Source organism: Strix aluco, chromosome Z, assembly GCF_031877795.1.
Source record: "Strix aluco isolate bStrAlu1 chromosome Z, bStrAlu1.hap1, whole genome shotgun sequence".
Taxonomy (NCBI): Eukaryota; Metazoa; Chordata; class Aves; order Strigiformes; family Strigidae; genus Strix; species Strix aluco.
The window spans coordinates 58674743-58697592 of NC_133971.1; the positions used below are offsets into that span (position 1 = coordinate 58674743).

The window sequence follows — 22850 nt, forward strand, 5'->3', positions numbered from 1 at the left end:
AGCTGAAAGTTCAGGTAGTCAGTTACTACAGTGGTTGTGGCTGTCAAAATATCTGAGTTAGGTAATAATTGCTACAGTTTATTGCATTGGTTACAGCATATTACTGAGCTAACAGTGCATGAAAAGGTTCTGTGTGAATTGTGAACTGCTTCTGAGTGGTATTTTAGGTAAGATTTTGAGAGCCGAATATTACATGTTTACTGAAATGCAGATGTGGGATATTTGTTGTATTTACTTTAGCTCTTGATTCTATCATTGCTTTTTAAAAAGAGGTTAAGAAAACAATCAGTGTGTGGGGTTTTTTGGCAGCTGTTGTGGCTGGCAACTAAGCACCACATGGCTGCTCACTTATTCTTCCCCACCCCCCCTCCTGTGCTGGGATAGGGAGGAGAAGCAGAGGAAAAGGGTAAAACTTCATGGGTCAAGATAAGGACAGTTTAATAGGACAACACAAGGAGAGAAGTAGTAATAATAGTAATAGTAATAAAAGAATGTATAAAGCGAGTGATGCACAACATAACTGCTCACCACCCAGAACCCGATGCTTAGCCAGTTCCGGATCTGCAATCTCTCCTCCCTCTGGCCAGCTCCCCCAATTATATACTGAGCATGATGTCATATGGTATCAAATATCCCTTTGGCTTGTTCAGGTCAGCTGTCCTGGCTATGGCCCCTCCCAGCTTCTTGTGAAAGTTAACTCTATCTCGTCCAAACCCAGGACAGTAGCTTAAAAGATGCTTGGAAATCTTAGACAAATACAGAAAATTGTCTTGGTCTGTGAGCTAAGTTTTATGCAGAGAATTTTAACGGGAGAATTGATGTACAGTAATTCTGTGGAAATAAACTGCTGTGGTTCTTGCAGCAGAAATAAAACATGTTTGGAAACAAGACACCAGTGTTCTTTGCAGCCTGATTTATGCTCCCACTTCTCTGATATACAGACTACAGTAAAGACCAGAGCTCTGTCTCTAATACCCATCCTGAATTAGTTTATAATTGCATGTACATTTTTGTTGTTGGTCAGTAAGCATGTGTTTATTACAGTACATAACAGTTGAGCTTTGTGTACCTTTTCCTGAGCAGGAATAACCACTTCTCTCTTCCCCCTTTACCAGATACTAACTTTTTGTCATAAAAGGTGTCAGAATAGAATGTTTTTTTTTTTTTTTTGACATTGACTAGTTTTCATTGGAGCTAGTTGATGGCTTCATAAAGTTTTGCGAGGGACAGGCTGGTAAAGAGATTATATCTTTCATATTTCTTTGCTGTTGAGTGTAATGACAGATTAGGTGAGTGGTTAGACATTGGAAAAAAACACATTACCCAGGGTATGCTGTGGTGCAGAGACACCTGATGACAAAGAATCACAGCATAGTGCAGTTCCAAGAGCAACAGATTAGTTAAATACAGCTCTGCACTGAACTGGCTTGTAAGTCTACCTTGTAATGCCACACCTGTGTTAAACTTCTGCCTCTGCTGCTTTCTGGGGGTGAGATGGAAGAAGGCAATGCTTACAAGACCTACTTGCGCCTCTGACTCCATCCACTCACATAAGTGACTTTCTTTGTTTTGGTTCTAGGATGGTGGGGCACAGCTCTTTCAGAGCTTATTAGACCTGAGCTATATAATGTACTTTAAATGAGCTTAGTCCTGGCCTATGCATAAACCACTGCATTTGGACAGAACTGTGTGTTCAGCCCAAGAATTTACTATTACTGTAGGTATGATCAGAGTGGTAAAAATGTTGGAATGTAAATCAGATTACTGTTGCTGGAGTGTGTAGATCTTTTGCAGGTAGGATATGTAAAATGCTCTTACTAGTGCATTGGGTGACTTATAAGCATTTTCAAATTTAACTATAACTTTCTGTACTTTTTGTATCAGGGGAAAAATCAGTACCTTTTCAGTATGCCTTCATGAGAAGGGAACATGCAGCTACAGATTTCCAGTCAGCCTGATAGGGTTATATAGGGTATACCCATCAGATTGTACTTACTGTGTAAAATCTTCTAAGGAGAAGGCTGTGCCTGAAAATACTCTTGAAGTGTCAATTTACTTATAAAATAAAGGTCTTCATGGGCTGCAGGAGAGATGTAGTTTATTCCCTAAATTTGAGATTGAGGGTATGGAGTACTTTCTTCTTGTACTTCCCAGGACCATTAAGTGAGAATGTGCAGAGGGTTGGAGAGAAGAGTGATTTTCAGATATTGGCAGCAATTGTTTTGGTAGTAATTCCCTTCTGTGATGGTTTCAGTCAAATCTTTATAATTTGACTGAAAAAGGAGAACGGAAAAGAAATACCTCAAAGGGTGTTGTCCTGGTGAAGATATCCAGGCTTTCCCAAATGAAGTGCAAGAGCATTTAAATAAAACTTACAAAAATTTACTACAAGAAATGTATACAGAAGTATAAAAAAATTTACAAATTTACATATTTTTTAGCAGTATGTTTCCTTTAAAGGATGTTTGATAAATGGATATACTCTTCAATCACCTTTGTTACCATTACACTAGGAGAATTTGCAGGGTATACAGATGAAAATGAGTCAAAACTGTGCTGGGGATGTTTGTGGAATGCTGACTTCTAGGGTTTTAGTGTCCTGACATGTTTCTTCTGTTACTAGTAGCAATCTGATGCCTTTGTCCTGCTATTGTTTCCTTTAAATATGAAGTAATCTGTATTTCTGTTCATCATGCTCTTTTTGTTGAATTAATATTTAAAGTAAGGTAGTGCTTTTACCTTGTTAGTTAAAAACGAGATACAATGTTCTTGATAGCTGTCAGACATTCTGTTCTTGTTGCCTGTTAGGCACGAGAAAAATACATAGTATGACGACTGTAAAAGCAGCAGTAGTCCCAGAGAATGTTTTGGGTATTAGCAAGATGCAGCTAGAGTGGTTTGGGGATTTGAGGAGCTACTGTCATTGCTGAAAGTATCGTATTCCACAAATAAACTATTTAACTTAATGACCAATGATAATGTAGATTGCAAAATTATACTGGCAGTATCTAGTTATTTTACATGCTTGTTGAAAATGACATGAAAACAAATCTTAAATTATACAGGATATGTGTCTGTCATCAGGTCCCTGTACTTTCCCACATGCTAGTATTACCTTGCTACAATCATCACATGAGAATTGGTTTCTTAACAAAAACTAAGATAAAACACCAAGTCTTACTTGAGTTTAGGTTTGTCTTGGGGTTTCTCTATGATAACCGTTTGCAAATAAGTTTAGTTTAGCTTCAGGTTACTTCTTTTTCAGTACAGAAAAGGGCATAATTACATTTTAAATCCATACTTATATATAGTTTTAAAAAAAGATTTTATCTTTATTTTCTTTCTAGTGGGAAACAATTTTGAGTGAAAATACTCTTCCTTAGTACAGAGGGCAATTAGCACTTCTTATGGAGTTTGAAATAGGTAAATTAGTAATTTGGAATGATAATGAAGGCTAACTACTTAGCAGTTTGCATCTCCACAGTCTTTGAAGTGGTGAACTCCACATATAAAAGGAAAAACAGTCAACTGTTTTTCAGAAGTAGACTGCTTTCTGCAGGGCAGGATATATTAGTGTTCATGCTTGGGAAAGGTGCCACGTTTAAATTAGGGCAGTAGTAGTAAGAGATCCCCAGCCAAAGGCATGTATAGAATGTAGCAGGACAGCAGTGGTTATTTTGTTGTATCAGTGTTTTGTTTTCTGCCAGCTTCACTAAACCCTGTGTTTCCTTCCTTCATTTGTCTTTTCCTTATGCACACCCAGGACTCCAGCATACCTTATCTACCTGCGTTTTTATTACCTCTGTTTGTCTTTGAATAGACAGTCACCATGATGTAAAAAATTCTCCCGTCCTGAAAGCTCCATCCAGCTTGGGCCACAAATCATCCTTCCCTCTGGCTCGTTCTATGACAACATTAAAACAGATTAAATAAGCAACTCTGAATGGCAGAACAAATGTAGCACAGTTTCTTTATGATTTGTCCTTTGGCAAGGTTCTCCGAAATCTAACAAAATGCATATTTTCGCAGAAGCTTTGCTCTCAAGGCACTTCTAAGGTATCTCTTCCAGTTTTTTGGTGCTGAGCTCCTGAGGGCAGGCTGCCTTCTGGAAGAGTCACCTGTTGCCTGCACATCTACTTCCATGAACTTCAGGTGCATACCTATCTTTTGACCTATTTTTTCTCTAAAAAATACAAGTGCAGTTGGTTAAGGAGTTCAAAAGAGATTGTGCAACAAGCAGATAATGCATTGTCAGCCAGTTTCAAAAGAGATTGTGCAACAAGCAGATAATGCATTGTCAGCCAGTTTCCCTAAGGAAACCATGTTAATAGTTCTACATCTAACATATTAAATTAAAAATGGACACCCCCATTTACTTTATAATTATGCTTTTGTTGGGTTTTTTGGGCGTTGGGGTTTTTTTTTGATTTGTCCCTTTTCTGCTCCTTAATCGTTACTAGTGACTGCTTGAGAAAAGGTGTAGTAGGGGAAAACTGCAGTTTGTTTAAAGTATTTGAAAGCATGTGGCTGGAAAGGAGTGAAATGTAGTAAAAATGGCCACAAGTCAAAAGGGATTAAAAATACCATTTTTCTCTTAAACACTTGGACAGAATGTTTAGGTGTTAAAAAAGAGTGTGCTTACACTGGAAAGAACACTGGAGAACAAGCTATGTGTCAGTGGTAACCTACCAAGAAGCAAGTGATAGTGTTCAGAAAATGACAGGCACCTAAGAACCAGAAGAGGTCCATAGTCTAGTCTACAAGTAAATCTGAAATAAGACCTTTAACAGTCTGTGGATTACCAGGCTCTTCAAGGGGTGGTTTAGGAATACAAAGCCATTGCAGACAAGTTTAGTTTTCTCTGCATCAATCATGTGCAATTAAATGCAAATTTGGGGTCATTTCAGTTAATTGAAATAATGCTGTGGTGGACTGAAATGAAGTGATGGCGTGAGCGGACAAACTGAAGAGTGGCGTAACACTACAATTTGTCTTGCACCAGGAGTGTTCTGTCAGAGAATTCTCTGTGGTATTTGGACTCAAGGATGGATTCAGTGTGGTAGTTCATGTGTTGCTTTTAGTTTTTCTGTGTGCAGTTGGTGAGCTCTGGAGTAGAACATATATTTTTCTATATTTTCAGTTGTTATCCTTGTTAACAGCATGACATGTTATAATTTTGACAGAATAGTGGGGTGAAGGGGAGGGATGTTTATTGCATTTACTGCTGGATTCAGAGACACTTGAGGGAACTTCTGAGAGGAATGACAGCTCTGTTCAATGATTCAATATCATGGACACACAATGAAGGGGAGCGGTAGTTACTTGTGTTTGGAGCCAACTGGGAGAACATTACCTGGAGGTGAATGGCCTTCATATCACTAGCACTGAAAACTTTACACACTATGTAGTTCCTGCAGAATTTTAGTGAAGTACGCGGACATAACCAGAGGTTGGTGATTAGGTTTTTTTCAGGTTGTAAGTACTTTTCAATGACCATTATTGTACTAATCAGTAGAAGGATGAAGCACCTCTGCTGAGCTAGCAGAATTAAAATAGGCTGCAGTCCAGAGCAAATGTCTGATTAGCTGTGTAAGTACAGACCTGATAGGAAGGGGATACAATGCAGAGCGCATGCTCTGTGTGACATCTGCTTACTGACAAGTACAGATTCCATTGTTGAGAAGACTCTGCTTATACATCCTTTTATGCTTCTGTAGCCTATAAATGTTAGGGCAGGAGGTATGTAAAATAGGTTTTGCCTTATTTTCTTCATGCTGTTTTCTTTTCTGATATAGTTTTGGTTTTGCATGGATGTTAGAATTTTTATCTTTTAATGCTGCTAAAATATAATTTAGCAGTAATTCTTTTAGGGGTTAGGGAGACATCACAAATCTGTGTTATAAAGGTAAAAAATAGTCAACTACTTGAGGTGTTAAATTTCATGTTGTTTTAGTGCAGTCTTCAGTAAGTCATTCCTAATGCTAGCTGCAAAGCAATACGGAAGTATGGATTGTAATTCACTTATCTGGAGGTGGGTTTTGGTTTTGTTTTGTTTTTTTTTGTGCACTGGCATAGAGCGAAGACAGTCCTAGTCCCAAGCGACAGCGCCTTTCCCATTCAGTCTTTGACTATACAGCAGCATCACCGGCCCCGTCACCACCAATGCGACCATGGGAGATGACATCAAATAGGCAGCCTCCTTTGGCTCGGCCCAACCAACATCACTTCTCAGGGGAACGATGCAACACACCTGCACGAAACAGGAGGAGGTAAGCAAGCTGTCCTGATTTCAGGTCAAGGGAGGTGTGTTTCTTACAGCACTGATTAGATCACACATGGTAAACATTTTAATGTTTCCTTTGAGCTGTAAGTTATTATAGTTGTAACTGAAAAGTTAGTGGAAGTAATTCAGGTTGGTGCATCTTCCTGTAATTTGTATGAAGAGTCAACTTGAGGAAAGGAGTACTCATTAACCATTTTACTTATGAGCCTGTTTCACTTTACACTGGAGCAATAAGCATTTGGAAAAATGCGAGGAAAAGTCTCATCAGGATACTTTTAAAGATATTAAGAGTTATTGATGTAGTACTGTAATTTTCACTGCAGTCACAATTATTTTCATACATAAAAAAATCTTAATAAAGATGAGGGGTACTGACTGGGGAGAGCGAGAAGGTTAACATGGTGTCATTGTTGAGATGGGTTATTCATATGTAGTAGGAGTTAGATTTTCATGTTGGTTTCAGCTTGTGGCTCATTAACGTCTCAGAGCAGAGATTTGGGAAGAAGTTCCAATGGTCATGGAAGAGCAGAGATTGGGATGGCCAGGTTGAACTGGTGCCTGGATGGATGATAGTAAAAGAAAGCATAAAACCACAGACTTCTTTACTATTCTACTTAAACTAATTATCTAGAACACAAGCTTTCATTGCCTCACATTCTGCCTCAAAAATGCTGAGTCATCTAATGCAAGTTAAAACACACTGTGAATTTGTTTGCTTCTGAGAAATATTGTGGCTTGGTTTGTACTAAAATTGAGGTGTGTGCTTTTTCATGAATATAAAATATTAGACTTAAGAAATATGTAACTGGTGTTCTTTCACAAATCAAATTTGTCAACCATGATCAGTCAGGGGTAGTTCTGAAGCAAGAGACTTTAAAACGTGCTAGTTTTGTATATTTGCTTCAAGTCTGTGAATCTGAAAACTTTCAGTCAGTGGCATTCAAAATACACAGCTGTTGAAACAGCTTGTCAAACTTAAGTAAGATGTTGAATTGTGAACTTGCAGAGTTACTGTGAAGACAGAATGTTAGGTCTTTTGTACAGTTTGATACAGGGGTGCTCTACAGGGGCACTTGGTCCACAAACTGTTTTTTACCTTGAAATGATTTGAACTGAGATGCCTAGAATATTCTGCATGTGGCCATTTTTGTTTGGTGTCCAGCCAGCCTACACAGATTTCTTGCAAAGTTCGTTAACAGCTGCAGAGGAAGTAGAGTGCTTAACAAGCTAAATGCCAGATAGTTGCATCTAGACGGTTTGGGTATACTGTTGGATGAAGGAGAAGAATGGAATGTGTAGGAGATTAATGTGCATGGGGCAAGTGACAAGACATTCAAATGCAGTGTAGTGTTACTGCGGTAGTGGCCTGTGGCTTGCAAGTAAACTGTGCTGCAAATGAGAGACATCTCAGTGCAGAACCATCTTCAGTCTGACAGGAGTTGTTAGGTTGTCTGCAGCACTGTGGACAAAAAGTGTTAATCTTTCTAGGGCTAGCTCACCTGCTCTTTGGTAATAACACCTGCTTTTGCTCTAATCTGAGACATTTGAATGTGTCAGTACTTTGTTTCCCTGCACTTGAGTCAGGGCATTCAGCTTGGGTTCACTATTGCACTTGAGCTGGCTCTAGGTCAGTTCCAGAGTAGTACTGCACCCAGTCTCCTCTCCTAGAACAGGATTGCTAGGGAGAACAACACATATATATGTCTCTTATTTTGCAGGAGTCTTTTTGAGTCTTAGAATGCTCTGGAGCCATATCAGAACTAATAACCACTCTCATGGATCAAAGCTTGATTCCTTAAGATCATTGTGAGTGCATCTGTTATTAATGCTTTAGATGAGGTTATGCATGTGCTTTTGAAACCAATTTCCTGTTTTTCCTGCTTTGTTTTCTCTCTCCCCATCACAGAGTGGTCTCAGAGTTAATGAGGTTTTCAGATGAAGATAAGGCAAAAGGTGCACTCCGGTTGCAAATGGTCATTCAGCTCAAGGGAATAGAATAGGGCAGGTGCTAACAAAACCTCTGAAGTGCGTGTAGTGTGGACATCCTTCTGACCCACCGTCATTAACATTAACTGTTTTGTTCTACCAGTTCACTCCTGTTGGTCAGCACAGGCTGTGCTGGTTTTTTTATTATCTGGGTTTTTTCCATTGTCTGGGTTACTATTTAGACCTTATCTCTTTGTATCAGGGATTTTGTACTGTGCTTCGCATAACAGTGCCCTAATTCACTGTGGGTTTTTTTTCCAGATTCATTGTAAGCAAATAAATACTGTGTTTAAAAATGTATCCTTCTGGTATGAATCTGCAGAAAGATGTTATTTTTGTCCAGCTACTTATGGTACAGATGAATTGTTAATGTAGCAGTATAATGCATGCCTATATGAAACAGACTGCCATTCCAATTTGTCTTTACCAGTACTTGTGAAATGGAAAGATCTGAACCATTGCTGTGCCTCACGTTTCATCTGTGCTTCCTTTCTTCCTTGTCTTAGATGTAATTCTGAACTAACGGGATTTAAGAATGTGTTACTGCAAAGAAATCATCCTTGTTAGAAAATACTAAGATATGCAAATATTAACTCTGTAGTTATGGATACCTTTTGATGGTTGTTACTACCTAAGGATAGAAATTCCTGCAGTTTTTTCACTGCTTCCATCCTGCCTCTTGGTTTTAACAGGGCATTTACCATGTTTATACTGTGTGTGTACAACCAGAGGAGAATTGTTGTGGCTATTTCTTAAAGACTTCAAGCACAAGTTCATTACTGACATTGAATAATAATTTAGAACCATGTCTTGACAGTTCTTCTGAATTCATTTCCAAGGGCATTTCCATACACAGGTATGTGGATGCTCTGAAAAATATAGTTTCTTTCTAACTCTGCATAGGAAAAGTTTTGCTTTTTGTGGAGAATGGTAACTACATTAATTTAATAAAAACACTCTACCTTCACAGTAGAGAATTTCTTCCTTATATCTAATCTAAATCTACCCTCTTTCAGTTTAAAACTGTTACCCCCTGTCCTACCACTACACTCCCTGGTAAAAGAGTCCCTCCCCATCTTTCCTCTAGGCTCTCTTTACTTACTAGAAGGTCCACTATGAGGTCTTCGCAGAGCCTTCTCTTCTCTAGGCTGAACAACCCCAACTCTCTTAGCCTGTCCTCATATGGGAGGTGCTCCAGCCCTGTGATCATCTTTGTGGCCCTCCTCGGACCTGCTCAAGCAAGTCCACGTCCTTTTCATGTTGGGGGTCCAGAAGAACTGAACACAGTACTCCAGGTGGGGTCTCATGAGAGCAGAGTAGCGGGGGAGAATCCCCTCCCTCGACCTGCTGGCCGTCCTTCTCTTGGTGCAGCCCAGGATACAGTTGGCTTTCTGGCCTGCAAGCACACATTGCTAGCTCATACTCATTTTTTCATCCACTGATACCCCCAAGTTCTTCTCCACAGGTCTGCTTTCAATCCACTCATCTCCCAGCCAGTATGTGTGCATGGGATTGCCTTGACCCATGTGCAGGACCTTGCACTTGGCCTTGTTGAACTTCATGAGGTTTGCATGGGCTCACCTCTCAAGCCTATCAAGGTCCCTCTGGATGCCATGCCTTCCCTCCAGTATGTTGACCACACCACATGGCTTGGTGTCATTGGCAAACTTGCTGAAGGTGCACTGTCCATGTCTCCAATAAGGATGTTAAACAGCACTAGTCCCAGTAGTGACTTCTGAGGAATGCCACTCGTTGCTGCTTCCCACTTGGACATCGAGCTGTTGACTGCAACTCTTTGAGTGCAACCAATCAGCCAATTCCTTATCCACTGAGTGGTCCATCTGCCAAGTCCATGTCTTTCCAATTTAGAGACAAGGATGTTGTAGTGGACAGCACCAAGTGGTTTGCACAATTCCAGCTAGATGGTGTCAGTTGCTCTTCCCTTATCCACCAGTGCTGTAACACCATTGTAGAAGGCCACCAAATTTGTCAGGCGTGATGTGCCCTTAGTGAAGCCATGCTGGCTGTCACCAATGACCTCCTTATTTTCCATGTTACCCAGCATAGTTTCCAGGAGGGATCCACACCATGATCTTACTGGAAACAGAGGTGAGACTGCCTGGCCTTTGGTTCCCTGGGTCTTCCTTTTTTCCCTTTTGAAAAATGGGGGTTATGTTTCCCCATTTTCAGTCAGTGGGAACTTCGCTGGACTGCCATGACTTCTCAAATATGGTGCATAGTGGCTTAGCCAGTTCATCTGCCAGTTCTCTCGAGACCTGTGGATGCGTCTCATCAGGTCCCATTGACTTGTGCACCTTCAGGTTCCTTAGATGGTCTCAAACCTGATTTCCTCCTACAGTAGGCAGTTCTTCATTCTCCCAGACCCTGCCATTGCCTTCTGTGTCTTGGGTGGTGTGGCTGGTGCACTTGCAGTTGAAGACTGAGGCCTCAGCCTTCTCCATATACTGGGTAACCAGGTCCCCCGTTTCCTTTTGGAGAGGGACCACATTTTCCCTAGCCTTCCTTTTAGTGCCGACATACCTATAGAAGCTTTCCTTGTTGCCCTTGATGTCCCTGGCCAGATTTAATTCCATCAGGGCTTTGGCCTTCCTCACCTGATCCCTGGCTGCTCGGGACAGTTTCTCTGTATTCCTCCCAGGCTATCTGTCCTTGCTATCACCCTCCGTAGGCTTCCTTTTTGTGTCTGAGCTTGTCCAGGAGCTTGTTTTCATCCATGCAGGCCTCCTAGTTTTCTTATGTGACTTCCTCTTTGTCAGGATGCATCACTTCTGAGCTTGGAGGAGGTGATACTTCAGTATTAACCAGCTTTCTCGGGCCCGTCTTCCCTCCAGGGCTTTATCCTATGCTACTCTGCCAAGGAGATCCATGAAGAGGCCAAAATTTGCTCTCCTGAAGTTCAGGGTACTGAGCTTCTGTGCACCCTCTTTGCTTCCATAAGGTCTTGAACACCATTTCATGGTCACTGCAGTCAAGGCTGCCCTTGAGCTCCACAATCCCCACCAGCCCCTCCTTGTTGGTGAGAATAAGATCCAGCATATCACCTCTCCTCGTTGACTCCTCTGTCACTTGAAGAGGGCAGTTATCAACGTGTTCCAGGAACCTCCTGAATTGCTTATGCCTGACTGTGTTGTTTCTGTTCTCAGGCAGGCAATAATGGCATAACATCCCTATGTAGTAGGGCAGAAAAATAGTGGCTTGAGACATTGTATCATATACTCACAGTAGCATCTGAATAGCTGGTAGTATGCTCCCCCTTTCCCAGAGTATGTCTGTTTCATACAACACAAAAGTTGGATTTAATTTGAGGAATGTCTGGGATTTGCCAACAGGTTTCAGGTTTATTTCAGAGAATCATTCAGGTTGGAAAAGACCCTTGGGATCATCGAGTCCAACCATCAGCCCTACTCTACAAGTTCTCCCCTACACTATATCCCCCAACATGTCATCTAAATGACCCTTAAAACATATCCAGGGACGTGACTCCACCACCTCCCTGGGCAGCCTATTCCACTGAATTTTTCTGTGAAAAATTTTTTCCTAGTGTCCAGTCTAAACCTCCCCTGTTGCAGTTTAAAGCCATTCCCTCTTGTTCTGTCACTAATTACCTGTGAGAAGAGACCAGCACCAACCTCTCTACAATGTCCTTTCAAGTAGTTGTAGAGAGTGATGAGGTCTCCCCTCAGCCTTCTCTTCCTCAAACTAAACAGTCCCAGCTCCTTCAATCGCTCCTCATAAGATCTGTTCTCCAGGCTCTTCACCAGCTTAGTTGCCCTCCTCTGCACTCACACCACCACCTCGATATCTCTCTCTTATTGAGGTGCCCAAAACTGGACACAATACTCCAGGTGTGGCCTCACCAGTGCAGAGTACAGGGGGACTATCACCTCCCTACTTCTGCTGGTCACACTATTTCTAATACAAGCCAAGATGCCGTTGGCTTTCTTGGCCACCTGGGCACACTGCTGGCTCATGTTCAGCTGCTTGTCAGTTAGAACCCCCAGATCCTTCTCTTGCAGACAGCTCTCCAGCCACACCTCCCCAAGCCTGTAGTGATGCGTGGGGTTGTTGTGGCCCAAGTGCACGACCTGACATCTGGCCTTGTTGAACGTTGGCCCACCGATCCAACCTATCCAAGTCTCTCTGTAGACCCTCCCTATCTTCATGCAGATTGACATGCCCGCTTAATTTAGTGTCATCTGCGAACTTACTGATGATACACTCTATGTCCTTATCAAGATCATCAATAAAGATGTTGAACAGAAATGGTCCCAACACCGAGCCCTGAGGAATACCACTTGTGACCAGCCACCAGCTGGATTTAGCTCCATTGACCACCATTTGATTTTTATTTGGTAATAGCTATGGGAATAGTGAGAGTGAAGAATCCTGAGTTCTTTTCCACGCACTGTTGGAGAAGACATGTTCTAACGGTCACAGACCCTTCTTGTGTCTCTGCAGTTTGGTTCCTTCAGCCTGTTCCATAAGTGGGAAACCATTTTGTCCCATGTAGCTTTAATTTGCTGTTGCTTCTGGGACCTGTAATTTATGTGTTGCGCAGATTGGAAGATAGGCATTGAAAGTACTGGGGGGATGGTTTTGTGCTTTCAGTTCTTTCCACTTACAAATAAAAGAAGTGACTTAATCAAAACTTCTAATAGTGAGTTTATTACCTGTGTGTACCTCATTTTCTGAGTGTTGAACCTGAACCGCTAGTCTCTGATTTATAGAAATCGCGGCTCAAGATAATAGCAGCTCTGCTCAGAACATACACACAGTTAGATAAGAATATGTAATCAAATCCTATGCCTGTAGATTAGTTACCCAAAACCAGTAGGTGCTCTGGTCTAAATCAATCTACACAACAGTTCTGCATTCCAGAAAAGAAAGATTACCACAATCACAATTTCCTGGGGTCTTCTGGACAGAGTTCTATGATGCACTCAGTTATTTAGAACTGGAAAATTCATTTATTTCTTCAGAGGAATCTACTGCTTTGTCTGCCTCACTAAGTGAGCAACCATTCTGTGACCTGGTTGGATGAAGGACCCTGGGAAAATCTATGATCATGTAATGAAGGATTTTTACCTGGAATAAATGCATGGAAATCTCTTGAAGTTTGCTATCTTGACTTTTGAGCTTTGCAATCCAAGTGCCTTTTTTTAACAGGTTGCTATTTAAGTAAGAGTTCTCTTGGTTTCCTTTGCAGTATTAAGCTATGCTCTGTTAAGCATGCTGAAAAAAGTGTTATGCACTGTGTTGAAAAAAGTGTAATTTCTAAGGCTTTTAGTAATTTTGTCAGAAAGAAGTTTTATTTCAGTCTAACAAACCTGTTCTAGTAAAACTTTCCAGTGTAAAAAAATTTCTTGATACTTGACTGTCTTGTGGTTTTAGTTATTAAGAAGGATTTGTGTCACTTACATAATCTCTAATTTTTTTAATGTGTTTCCAGTCCTCCTATTCGACGTCAGAGAACAAGGAGAGATCGCTTGTCTAGACATAATTCCATCAGCCAGGATGAAAACTATCACCATCTCTCCTATGGACAGCAGCAAGCAATAGAAGAGCCCCGAGCCTTTCACCCACCAAATGTATCTCCTCGTATGTTGCATCCAGCTGCTCACCCACCACAGCAGAATGCAGTGATGGTTGACATTCATGATCAGGTAAGAGTTTTAGAGTACAAACAGAAGGGTTTTGAAGATGCGGGGTTTGGTTTGTTTAGCGTTTTTTTTTTTTCCCCCCAAATCTTCAAGATCCCTCTCCTCCCCAAATTAGTTGGCAATGAAAATCATATAACGCTAAATGCCATTGGCCATCTTACAGAGCATTTTTCCTGTTAGATATTACTGGTGTATGGAGCACTGCAGTAGGCAGTGAAAAAAGCAAAAAGAAAGTCCAGACTTTTAATAAAGAAGATTGATATTTAACAATTCGTCAATGCATGTATTGGTATAGTTCTATAGGCCTCTGGCCCAAACCTTTGAAATGCAGTTATGTTGCTTCTGAAGTTAATTTAACATGATAAAGATGTGATATGATAATTAAGAATGTACTGTATTTCATGTGAAATACCTCTCCTTAGCTTAGGCATCTTCAGATAGTTAAAATACATTATTTAGAAGTAAAACTCATAATGCTTATAATTGGCTGCCTACAGAACAGCAGAACTCATGATAGTATTGTCGCATAACCAAATTAGCCATCCAAGCCTAATCAACTCCTTAAATGACATGAAAAATTCAGATAATGTGGTTGGTCCAGAAAATAAATAATTTCTCTCTGCGACAGCAACGGATATAGAGGACCTGTAAAAGAAGTTGTCCTACTGATGTAACCTTTGTTGTTGTTTGTTAAATCAGCAGACTGCAGCACAAGTACATTAGTTGCTACGTAGTCATGAACTGGGAAGTGCGACTGGTTATCCATAGAATGCATAGAATGCAACTCTAACATCCCTGCTTAAAAAATTATTTACATTCAGTGCAGCTGGGTACCACTGGTGTGTTGTGTTATGTGTGCAGAGCAGTTCTCAGTAGTGAAGTATTTGCATTTGGGACCAAGTGCAAGGGTGGAAGCTAACACCATTCTAGGCATCTCACAACCTTACATTTTGATAAACAATTTTACTGCAGCAGCATCTCAAAAATTCAAATCGTGCTCTTTCTTTATGTTGCAAAATTACATCATGACAAGCCTGGAAAAACAGTTATTCTATCCCGCTGCTTCTAATTTCCAAGTGCTATCTTTGATCAGACGTCAGTAGACTAACTGTGAGGTCTTCCATGTTGATGTTTTATACTTCAGGGACATAACCATTTTGAGAGGTCATTTTTTATTATTACTCTGGTGGTAAATATTTCAGAATCACACACAGCATTTCACTGTATTCCCAGCTTTCGTAGCTGAGCCAGGACCAGGTCAAATTCAGTGTCTCTCCTGAGACTGGTTTCTGTCATTTCTGATAGACAGGTTGAGATTTTAAGTTTTGTTCAGTGATCTGTGTTTTGTTTTGGCTGCTATGTCTGACTGTATACTGCCAGTTCAGTAGGTTAGCTGTCTTTACTCATTCTTACCTTCCTAATGAACTGTTCTTACTTGTTCCATTTTAAGCAACCGGGTTCTATTTTAGCAGATCATGAAAGAGGAGGGAGCTTCCTTAAAATAATTACTTGCCGTGCTTCCTGACACTTAAGCCTTTTCAGTTTTATTAGAGCACCAGACTTCTTGTTCAGTGTTTAAAAAAAAGAAAAAACACAAAATGAAAACACCCACATTCTAGGGAATATGACTAGCTAGAAAATTGGGTTACGTGGATCTGTTTTGTAGTATAGATGTGGATACTTAAGAGTCTGCTGCCTCATAGTCATGTTTACTTTTCCTTTTCAGCTTTCCTGTAGCTGTTCTGTGTGCTTACATTAGGAAACTTAGCCTGAGTTTGAGAGTGAATCAAGAGATTGGTCTTTTCAGAAGAAAGAAAATCTACACGCTTTTCTTGTTCTTTATAGATACAAGTCTCTGAATTATTATTGAACCAGTCCCTTCAAAGTTGAGAAGATTCTTTAGCTACTTGGTAGATTAGCTTTTATATGAGAGTTACTGCTTTCTTGTTTTGTAAGGACTAACCTTAGTATGTGAGAGGACAGGCTTAATAGTGTCTGAGGTGCTTCTGAGTGACTCTAAGGTGCCTTTGAAGTTTTAACATTTTAAGCTGAGAGATCCCTTTTGGCCTTGCCAAGAAACTGCTGATCAGTAAGTAATATTCCATTAAGAATAAGATTTTAATGGTCAGGAATTGCAAACATGTGCCTCCTTCCACACCTTCATGGTGAATATATGTTTTTTCTCACATGTAGGTAAAAGTTTGTTATCTTATTCTTCATGCTGTACAACACTGTTAAAGAGTTCACAGTAAGTTATTAATTTTTTTTTTCCTTTTGCTGCAGATCCATCAGGGCACAGTTCCTGTCTCATACACAGTGACAACGGTAGCTCCACATGGGATACCACTTTGTACAGGCCAGCACATCCCAGCCTGCAGCACACAGCAGGTCCCAGGATGCTCAGTGGTTTTCAGTGGGCAGCACCTTCCAGTTTGCAGTGTGCCTCCCCCAGTAAGTGGGTCTCTGTAATTATGACAGCTTCAATCTTAGATATAGGAATGGTACCTTGGAGCTTCAGTGTCTGTGTGGCTTTAACTGTGTTGGAAATAGCCTATTTTTCTTCCCTGTTATAATTTGCAGTGGCATAGCACTGTAGGCCTTAGAGCTAGTAAGCATATGGTACTTGCCTACCATTTTTGTAGAGTATGACTGTTTATAGTATAGACTCCTGATGGTGTTTAATTCAAACTAAATGTTAGTTTATGAACTGACTTCTTATCATTATATGGAAGAAGGTCTGATATTGCAAAGTCATTTTTCTTCTCAGAAGTAATAAGATCCTGAAAGATCACTAAAAGCTGAGAAGGGCTCTTCTGTCTCAAAATGCTCTCATGAAATGAATCAAAATTCTTTAATAATTACGTCTCACTGTGCCTTTCTGGGAGTAAAATAAAGTGCCTTGGCTGGCTAATTTGCCAGCTTTAAATTTGAAAGAATTTGAACTGTTTTCTCAGAGATTTTTATGTATCAGCTCGAAGATACCACTTGCCAGGTCACAGCATTCTGATACTACCATTCTGTGGAAATGTCATCATTAAGTGTTAACAGGCACCAGAGCTGAAGAATTGTACCCCAGGAAGTTGCAGCAGTACAACTGAAGGTTGCAGAATCTGCTGGAAGGGTCACAGCTTTTTTTCCCCCCCTTCTTTTTCTAGTATAAATCTGTAATATCATACATAAATACTACATATATATAGTGTCTAGTAACTGTTTGTAATGTTGGCATAAACACTGGTCTCTGCCAGCTGTGCATTTTCCAGCAGTGTGTAACTTAACTTTTCCTTTTGTGCATTCTGTGACCTGAGGGCATGAACAAGCCTATGACACTGAAACAAAACCCTTGATGTGACCACCTATTTCTTTAAGCTTCTCGGTGAAGAGTGAGAGTGATTTGCATTCAGCTTGTCCAGGTGCCATTTTTCCCCATAAGAGACAACAAAGTCTGCAGCATACTACTGGTCAGTCTGGAATATCTTGTGGGCAATATTTCCCCTTATCTTTCATACTGGAGAACATCTGTTACATGAGTCAATGTGTATCCCTGACATGGGATGAGGCACAACTTTTTCTTCTATTTAGTGGTGGTGTTAGTGGAGCAAAGCAATCTCAGACTGGATATCCAGAGACTGGAACAATACTTGCATAGTAAATTCACCAAGCCAATAATAAAGCAGCATGTCCTAAAAAAAAACAATGGAGAAAAAGCTAAAACTATATTGGGACTTAGGGAAATCCAAACAACAGATACTAATCTTACCCTCTGCTTTCAACAGGTATATTATCTGTGCAATTCATAAAATGTTTTATAATTTAGCAGTGCAGCTCTCCTTTAAATAAATATTAGGAGTAAAGGTCTAGCCAGGTTGTTTAGACTGAATGTACAACAGTTAATCAAGTATGTTGAGAGGATGGATGCAGCACAAGTGAATATAAAGAATTAAGATTGTGTTTATGTAACATCAGCAGGAAGACTTTATGCTTTCTTCTCCTATGTCACAGAATTGAAGAATAATGCAAGTTAGGAGGGTGCTCTAGAGGTCATCTAGTGGTCACCTGCTAAGAACAGTACCACTTTCCAAGGATGGAGATTTCACAACCCCTCTAAGCCTCTGCTCCAGTGTTTGTCTATACTTGTGATGAAGAATTTCTTTTGTATATCTCATTGAATTTTCTTTGCTGCAACTTGGTCCTACTGGTCCTTGTCCTTTCACTTTGCCCCTCGAGGAAGAGTCAGGTTCTGCCTATCAGCTCTCATGAAGTAGCTGAAGACAGTGTTAAGGTCTTTGCTTAGTTTTCTCTTTTTAAGGCAGAACAAATCCAGTTCTGCAGCCACTTCTTTTATGCAGTGTGCTCTAAGCTCCTGGTCATCATGTTGTCTTTCAGTGGACTCATTTCAGTGTGTCACTGTCTTGTCTTTGGCACTGGGAAGGCCAAAACTGGACATGGGACTTGAGATATAGTTTCACAAGTTCCAAATAAAGGGGTGGAATCACTTCACTGGACCAACTAGTTATATTCTTAGTTATGCAGCCCAGCATGCAGTGGGCCTTTTTGACTGCAGGAGTACTCTGTGGCTCTTGTGTAGTCCTATTTGACATGTCCACCAGAACCCAACCTTTTTTTTCTGCAAATGTGCTCACCAACCAGTCAGTCTTAAAATATCCTGCTGCATGGAGTTATTCTGTCCCAGTGCCAGACTTCACTTTGCCTTTGAACTTCACATGGTTCCTGTCACCCAATTTCTCCAGCCTATAAAAATACATCTGAAAGGTAGCCCTCCAGCATGTCAACTTGCGCACCAACTTCATCCATGAACTTCCCAGTATCCTTTTGTTACTTTCACAATGTTTGCCTCTCTCACTGCATATGTAACTGTAAATTAAGCAAATGTCACTTATGAAATACCTTCATAAGTTTTAAAACTTCATGGAAGCATATGTTCAAACAGCAGAATTTTTTTAAGAGCCTGAATGAATAGGTAGTCTTCATTTCTTTCCACTTGAAAAATAATGCAGCCTCAGTTGCTCTAACTTAAAAAGTGCCATGGGCATAGCACAGATTGTTCCAAACATATATTGGAACTATGGTAATACTATACAGAATCTTGGGATGAAACCTATTTTAATATGTTCCCCAAAGTACCTCCTGTTTTAAAGAACACTGTGTGATGTTCTACCTGCAGATATATCTACAACTATTTCAGAGAACAGTTTTCAATTTAATATAATAAAAATGTATCTTAGCAATGGAAACACCTGTTGTATTTCTTTTTTAGAAAAATTATTTAGTAGCTGAGGGTGAACAACAGTCAGCATTGGAGAAAAAATAATAGATCAGATTAATCTGCTACTGTTTCAGTGCATATAAAGATTTATGTTTGGTTATGATCACAGTAAATCAATAATTCCACCCCCACTACTGTAATCTGATTTTAAAGTAGATCTCTTTACCATTTTATGCCATTATAGTCAGTATGCACAATATATGTTGTGTGACGTGACTGAGAAGAAAAAAAAGTGAGATCAGAACTGGGTCCTCTTTCTTTGTAAGATTTTATAAGTATCTTATTAATTGCTTTTTTAATTGTCAAAAAATGTAACAGAAGTGCCTGAAATTCTGATGACAGACTAAAGATCAAGAAAAAGAGAATGCAGGTTTTCTTGCTTCTTCATACCTAGAGTTGGAAGTAAAACTGAACACTTCCGCAAAGAACATTCCTGCTCCCTTGCAGTGCCTTCATCGCTTTACTGTTCAATCTTCAATGCTCAAAGTTGCTTTTGTGTGAGAAATTTCAAAGAGGAGGGAAAAAAGGGCTATTTCCCACAGTAGCTGTCTCTTAAGGAGCTGCCGTCAGAGCGTGGGGCTCCCCTCAAAGTGCAGTACTGAGCAGAGCTTTTGAATTATTCTTAGTATATGAAGCAGCAGAGGTTTTAAGGCAGTCTGACAGCGGGGAGTCCCTCAGCTCCATCTAGATCTTAAAGTTGTTGCAAAGCTGTTGCTTTGGCATGTCATTTTGAAGGTAATATGTGGGAAAAATAAAATTAGCTAGGATAATGTATTTGCTCATCGCTTAGGAGTCTGTCTAATCCTGGAGTATTGAAAACCCTAACTCCCACTGCCCTCATGAGAAGTAAGAAATACTTTGTACCTAGCAGATGTCACACTATAGTACTTCTAGAGCCTGTTCTGATTTAATCACTCTTCCTTGTATATTTGAACGAGTTACTATTTATGTGTGGTTTGGACGCTTTTCCAAGGAGGCAAGAGAACTGCTTTGTTTTAATGATATCTTTGCATAATAAATATAGAATGTCCTATAGGGAATGTTTATACTAGAGACAAAAATGTGTTCTTTTCATTTTATTTCAGATGCTTCAGGCATGCTCAGTCCAGCACCTACCTGTACCATATGCAGCATTTCCACCTCTCATTTCTAGTGACCCATTCCTTTTGCATCCTCCTCATATCTCTCCACACCACCCTCCTCACTTGCCTCCTCCAGGACAATTCGTTCCTTTCCAAGCACAGCAGTCACGGTCGGTAAGTGATGCTTCTTAACCCCTTCTCCATAGAATTGGTAGGGCTGGATGGGCAAATAGTGGTGATACCTGATTGAGGAGACAGAAGGATTTTGTTTTAAAGTAACAGGTTTTTTGCATTTATGCTTTCATAGCAAGTCTGAAACTACTTAGCATAAAGATGAGAAGATAATCCTGAAGTTCACCATGTTTCTCTTCATCAGCTGTTGTCTGTGCTGTTTCTCCATAGGCCTTTATTTCTGTCAAAGAGATGTATATTTACCAACTATACCTTCAGGTATTTCTCTCCCAGGAAGCAGAAGAGAATCCAGAGGAAGTTGTGTAGTAGTGGTCTCAGAGAAAAACTTAGCAGAGAGAGAAGAAAGGACAGAATGTTACTTCCATTACATGCTTCTTTTGTATTACTTCTCAGTTAATTTTTAAATCACCAGTGCTTTTCCTAGAACATAATGACCTTAGGTCATCCAGACATATTCAGGAGTCTACAGTCTTCCTTTCTCTTCTGCTCCCCGCCCCCCCCCCCCCCCCCCTTAAAGTTATTGATGCTTTCTGCTTAAGCAGAATTGGCTTAGTGATAGGAACTATGCAAACATTGGAAAATATGACCCTGTTTTGGATTTGAGGGAAAATTAGAATTTCAGTTCTGGCCTACAGCTCTTACTGTGGGGTGCTCTGTATACTTGTGTCCATTTGTTTGCCCCTCTGACTGGAAGATGCCAGTATTTCACTAATGCAGAAATAGAAAACAGCTTCATTGTTACTTACAAACACTGCTGAGACTTCTCCATGCCACATCTCAGGTGTGGGTAGGGTTGTAATTACATTGTTGTGATGATGGGAGAACAGCTGGGAAAGTGTGGTTTTCACTGGTAACCTTTATAAGACTTTGCTTTAGAAAATGTATGGTTATAGGTTTTAGCTTGGATTTCTTACTTAGGTTATTGACTAGGCTTGACTGTCAACTTTCAGCTCTGCCAAAACGCTTGTATATTTGTGGTTTAAGAATACCTTGTGTTGAAATTTTGCATAACAGGGAAACAGAATATTCTTTTGGTTCCACAAGGTAGCGATTGTGGAATTCAGTGTCAGGAACAGAAAGGTGTATTAACAAAACTGTCAATTCCTGGTTATTTCTTGAGCACTTTTGGGTCTGACTGATGTACTACAGTTGACTGTATTACAATACTGAACTGGAATCTCATGCTTCTGAAACCTCTGGACTGCGTGTGCTTAGTAGGACTGCTTGCATGACCCTCCTAGGAAAGCATCTGCTTGATTACTGAATATCATTAGCAGCTTAATCCACTGGAGTCGCCATGTTTCCTCTCCACTTTTCAGATTTTCTGGCGCAATTTCAGTTCTTGTCTATGGTTGTTTATTTTTTTTTCTCGCATAGTTGTACAGTGAGAGCAGCCTGGCAAGGAGGAGAGCAAATATTTGTCCTGAAAAATGCAAGACACAGGAAATTACGGCCACTCCTATATTTGCTAGATCGCATAAATTCCTGGTCTATAAGCATGGCTAGCTGAAAAAGGTGAATTTGCATCAAATGTGTAGTGTTGTCTTTGCTTTTTGGTAGTGTTAATGACATAGGAATTGTTCACAGAGTTACTATGTGAAACTGAGTACAATTATACCCGTAATTTTTTTTTTTTTTTTTTTACTCTATAAAATTGACCACAGCAGCTCAGAATATACAACTGGGATTGCAGTTCTTTATTGGGGAAAAATTGCATCTCTATTACTGCAACAAAGCCTATCTCTTTTTTAGCCACTTCAAAGGATAGAAAATGAAGTAGAACTGCTTGGAGAACATCTGCCCGTAGGAGGTTTTACGTACCCTCCCTCAGCCCATCCACCAGCATTGCCTCCCTCAGCTCCTCTTCAATTCTTAACCCACGATCCTTTACACCAGGAGGTGTCATTTGGTGTAGTAAGTATTGTTTTCTGTGCTACATTCTCGTTCATGCTGCATTAACATTCTTGATCTTTATTCTATAGTACATTTTGTTGAAAAGTTGCACTTCTTGCAGTTGTATTCCATTATTGGCTATAGCTACATACCATGGTATTTTAAGCTGCTTTAATCAAGTTAAGGGTAACTTAATGATACCAGCAAATGATTTCCAATAACATCTGCAAAGTGTTGTAGCAGTTACTTAGAAAACATTCCATGTTGCCACACAGTCCAGGACTTCTACTGCAGAAACTTAATTAGTACAGTTTAGAAAAGCTGCTGTCACTTTTGGCTAATTCTTCATTGTATGTTGAGGTTCCACAAGTCAGCAAATCTAGAATGCTTTAAAAATAGTTCTTCTCCAGAGTGTTTGCAATTTGCAAGCAAGCAGTTGTATAGTGTGC

At 40.1% G+C, this 22850-nt stretch overlaps 1 protein-coding gene across 13 annotated transcripts in view; it reads left to right on the forward strand.

Annotated features, from left to right (window-relative positions):
- The window catches only part of RNF38 (ring finger protein 38), a 128043-nt gene that overhangs the window by 89872 nt on the left and 15321 nt on the right, over window positions 1–22850 (forward strand). For 11 of the 13 annotated variants that reach the window (XR_012621780.1, XM_074813524.1, XM_074813536.1 and 8 more), the window contains 5 exons: window positions 6076–6269; window positions 13740–13953; window positions 16234–16401; window positions 20320–20490; window positions 22261–22422. Coding sequence is in view for 12 of the 13 variants with exons in the window: in XM_074813524.1 (XP_074669625.1) it covers window positions 6076–6269; window positions 13740–13953; window positions 16234–16401; window positions 20320–20490; window positions 22261–22422 (909 nt within the window). In the remaining variant the exon portion in view is untranslated. Of the gene's footprint in view, window positions 1–4029; window positions 4153–6075; window positions 6270–8001; window positions 8090–13739; window positions 13954–16233; window positions 16402–20319; window positions 20491–22260; window positions 22423–22850 lie in introns of those variants that run through there. The other 2 variants (XM_074813527.1, XM_074813535.1) reach the window with 2 other exon arrangements.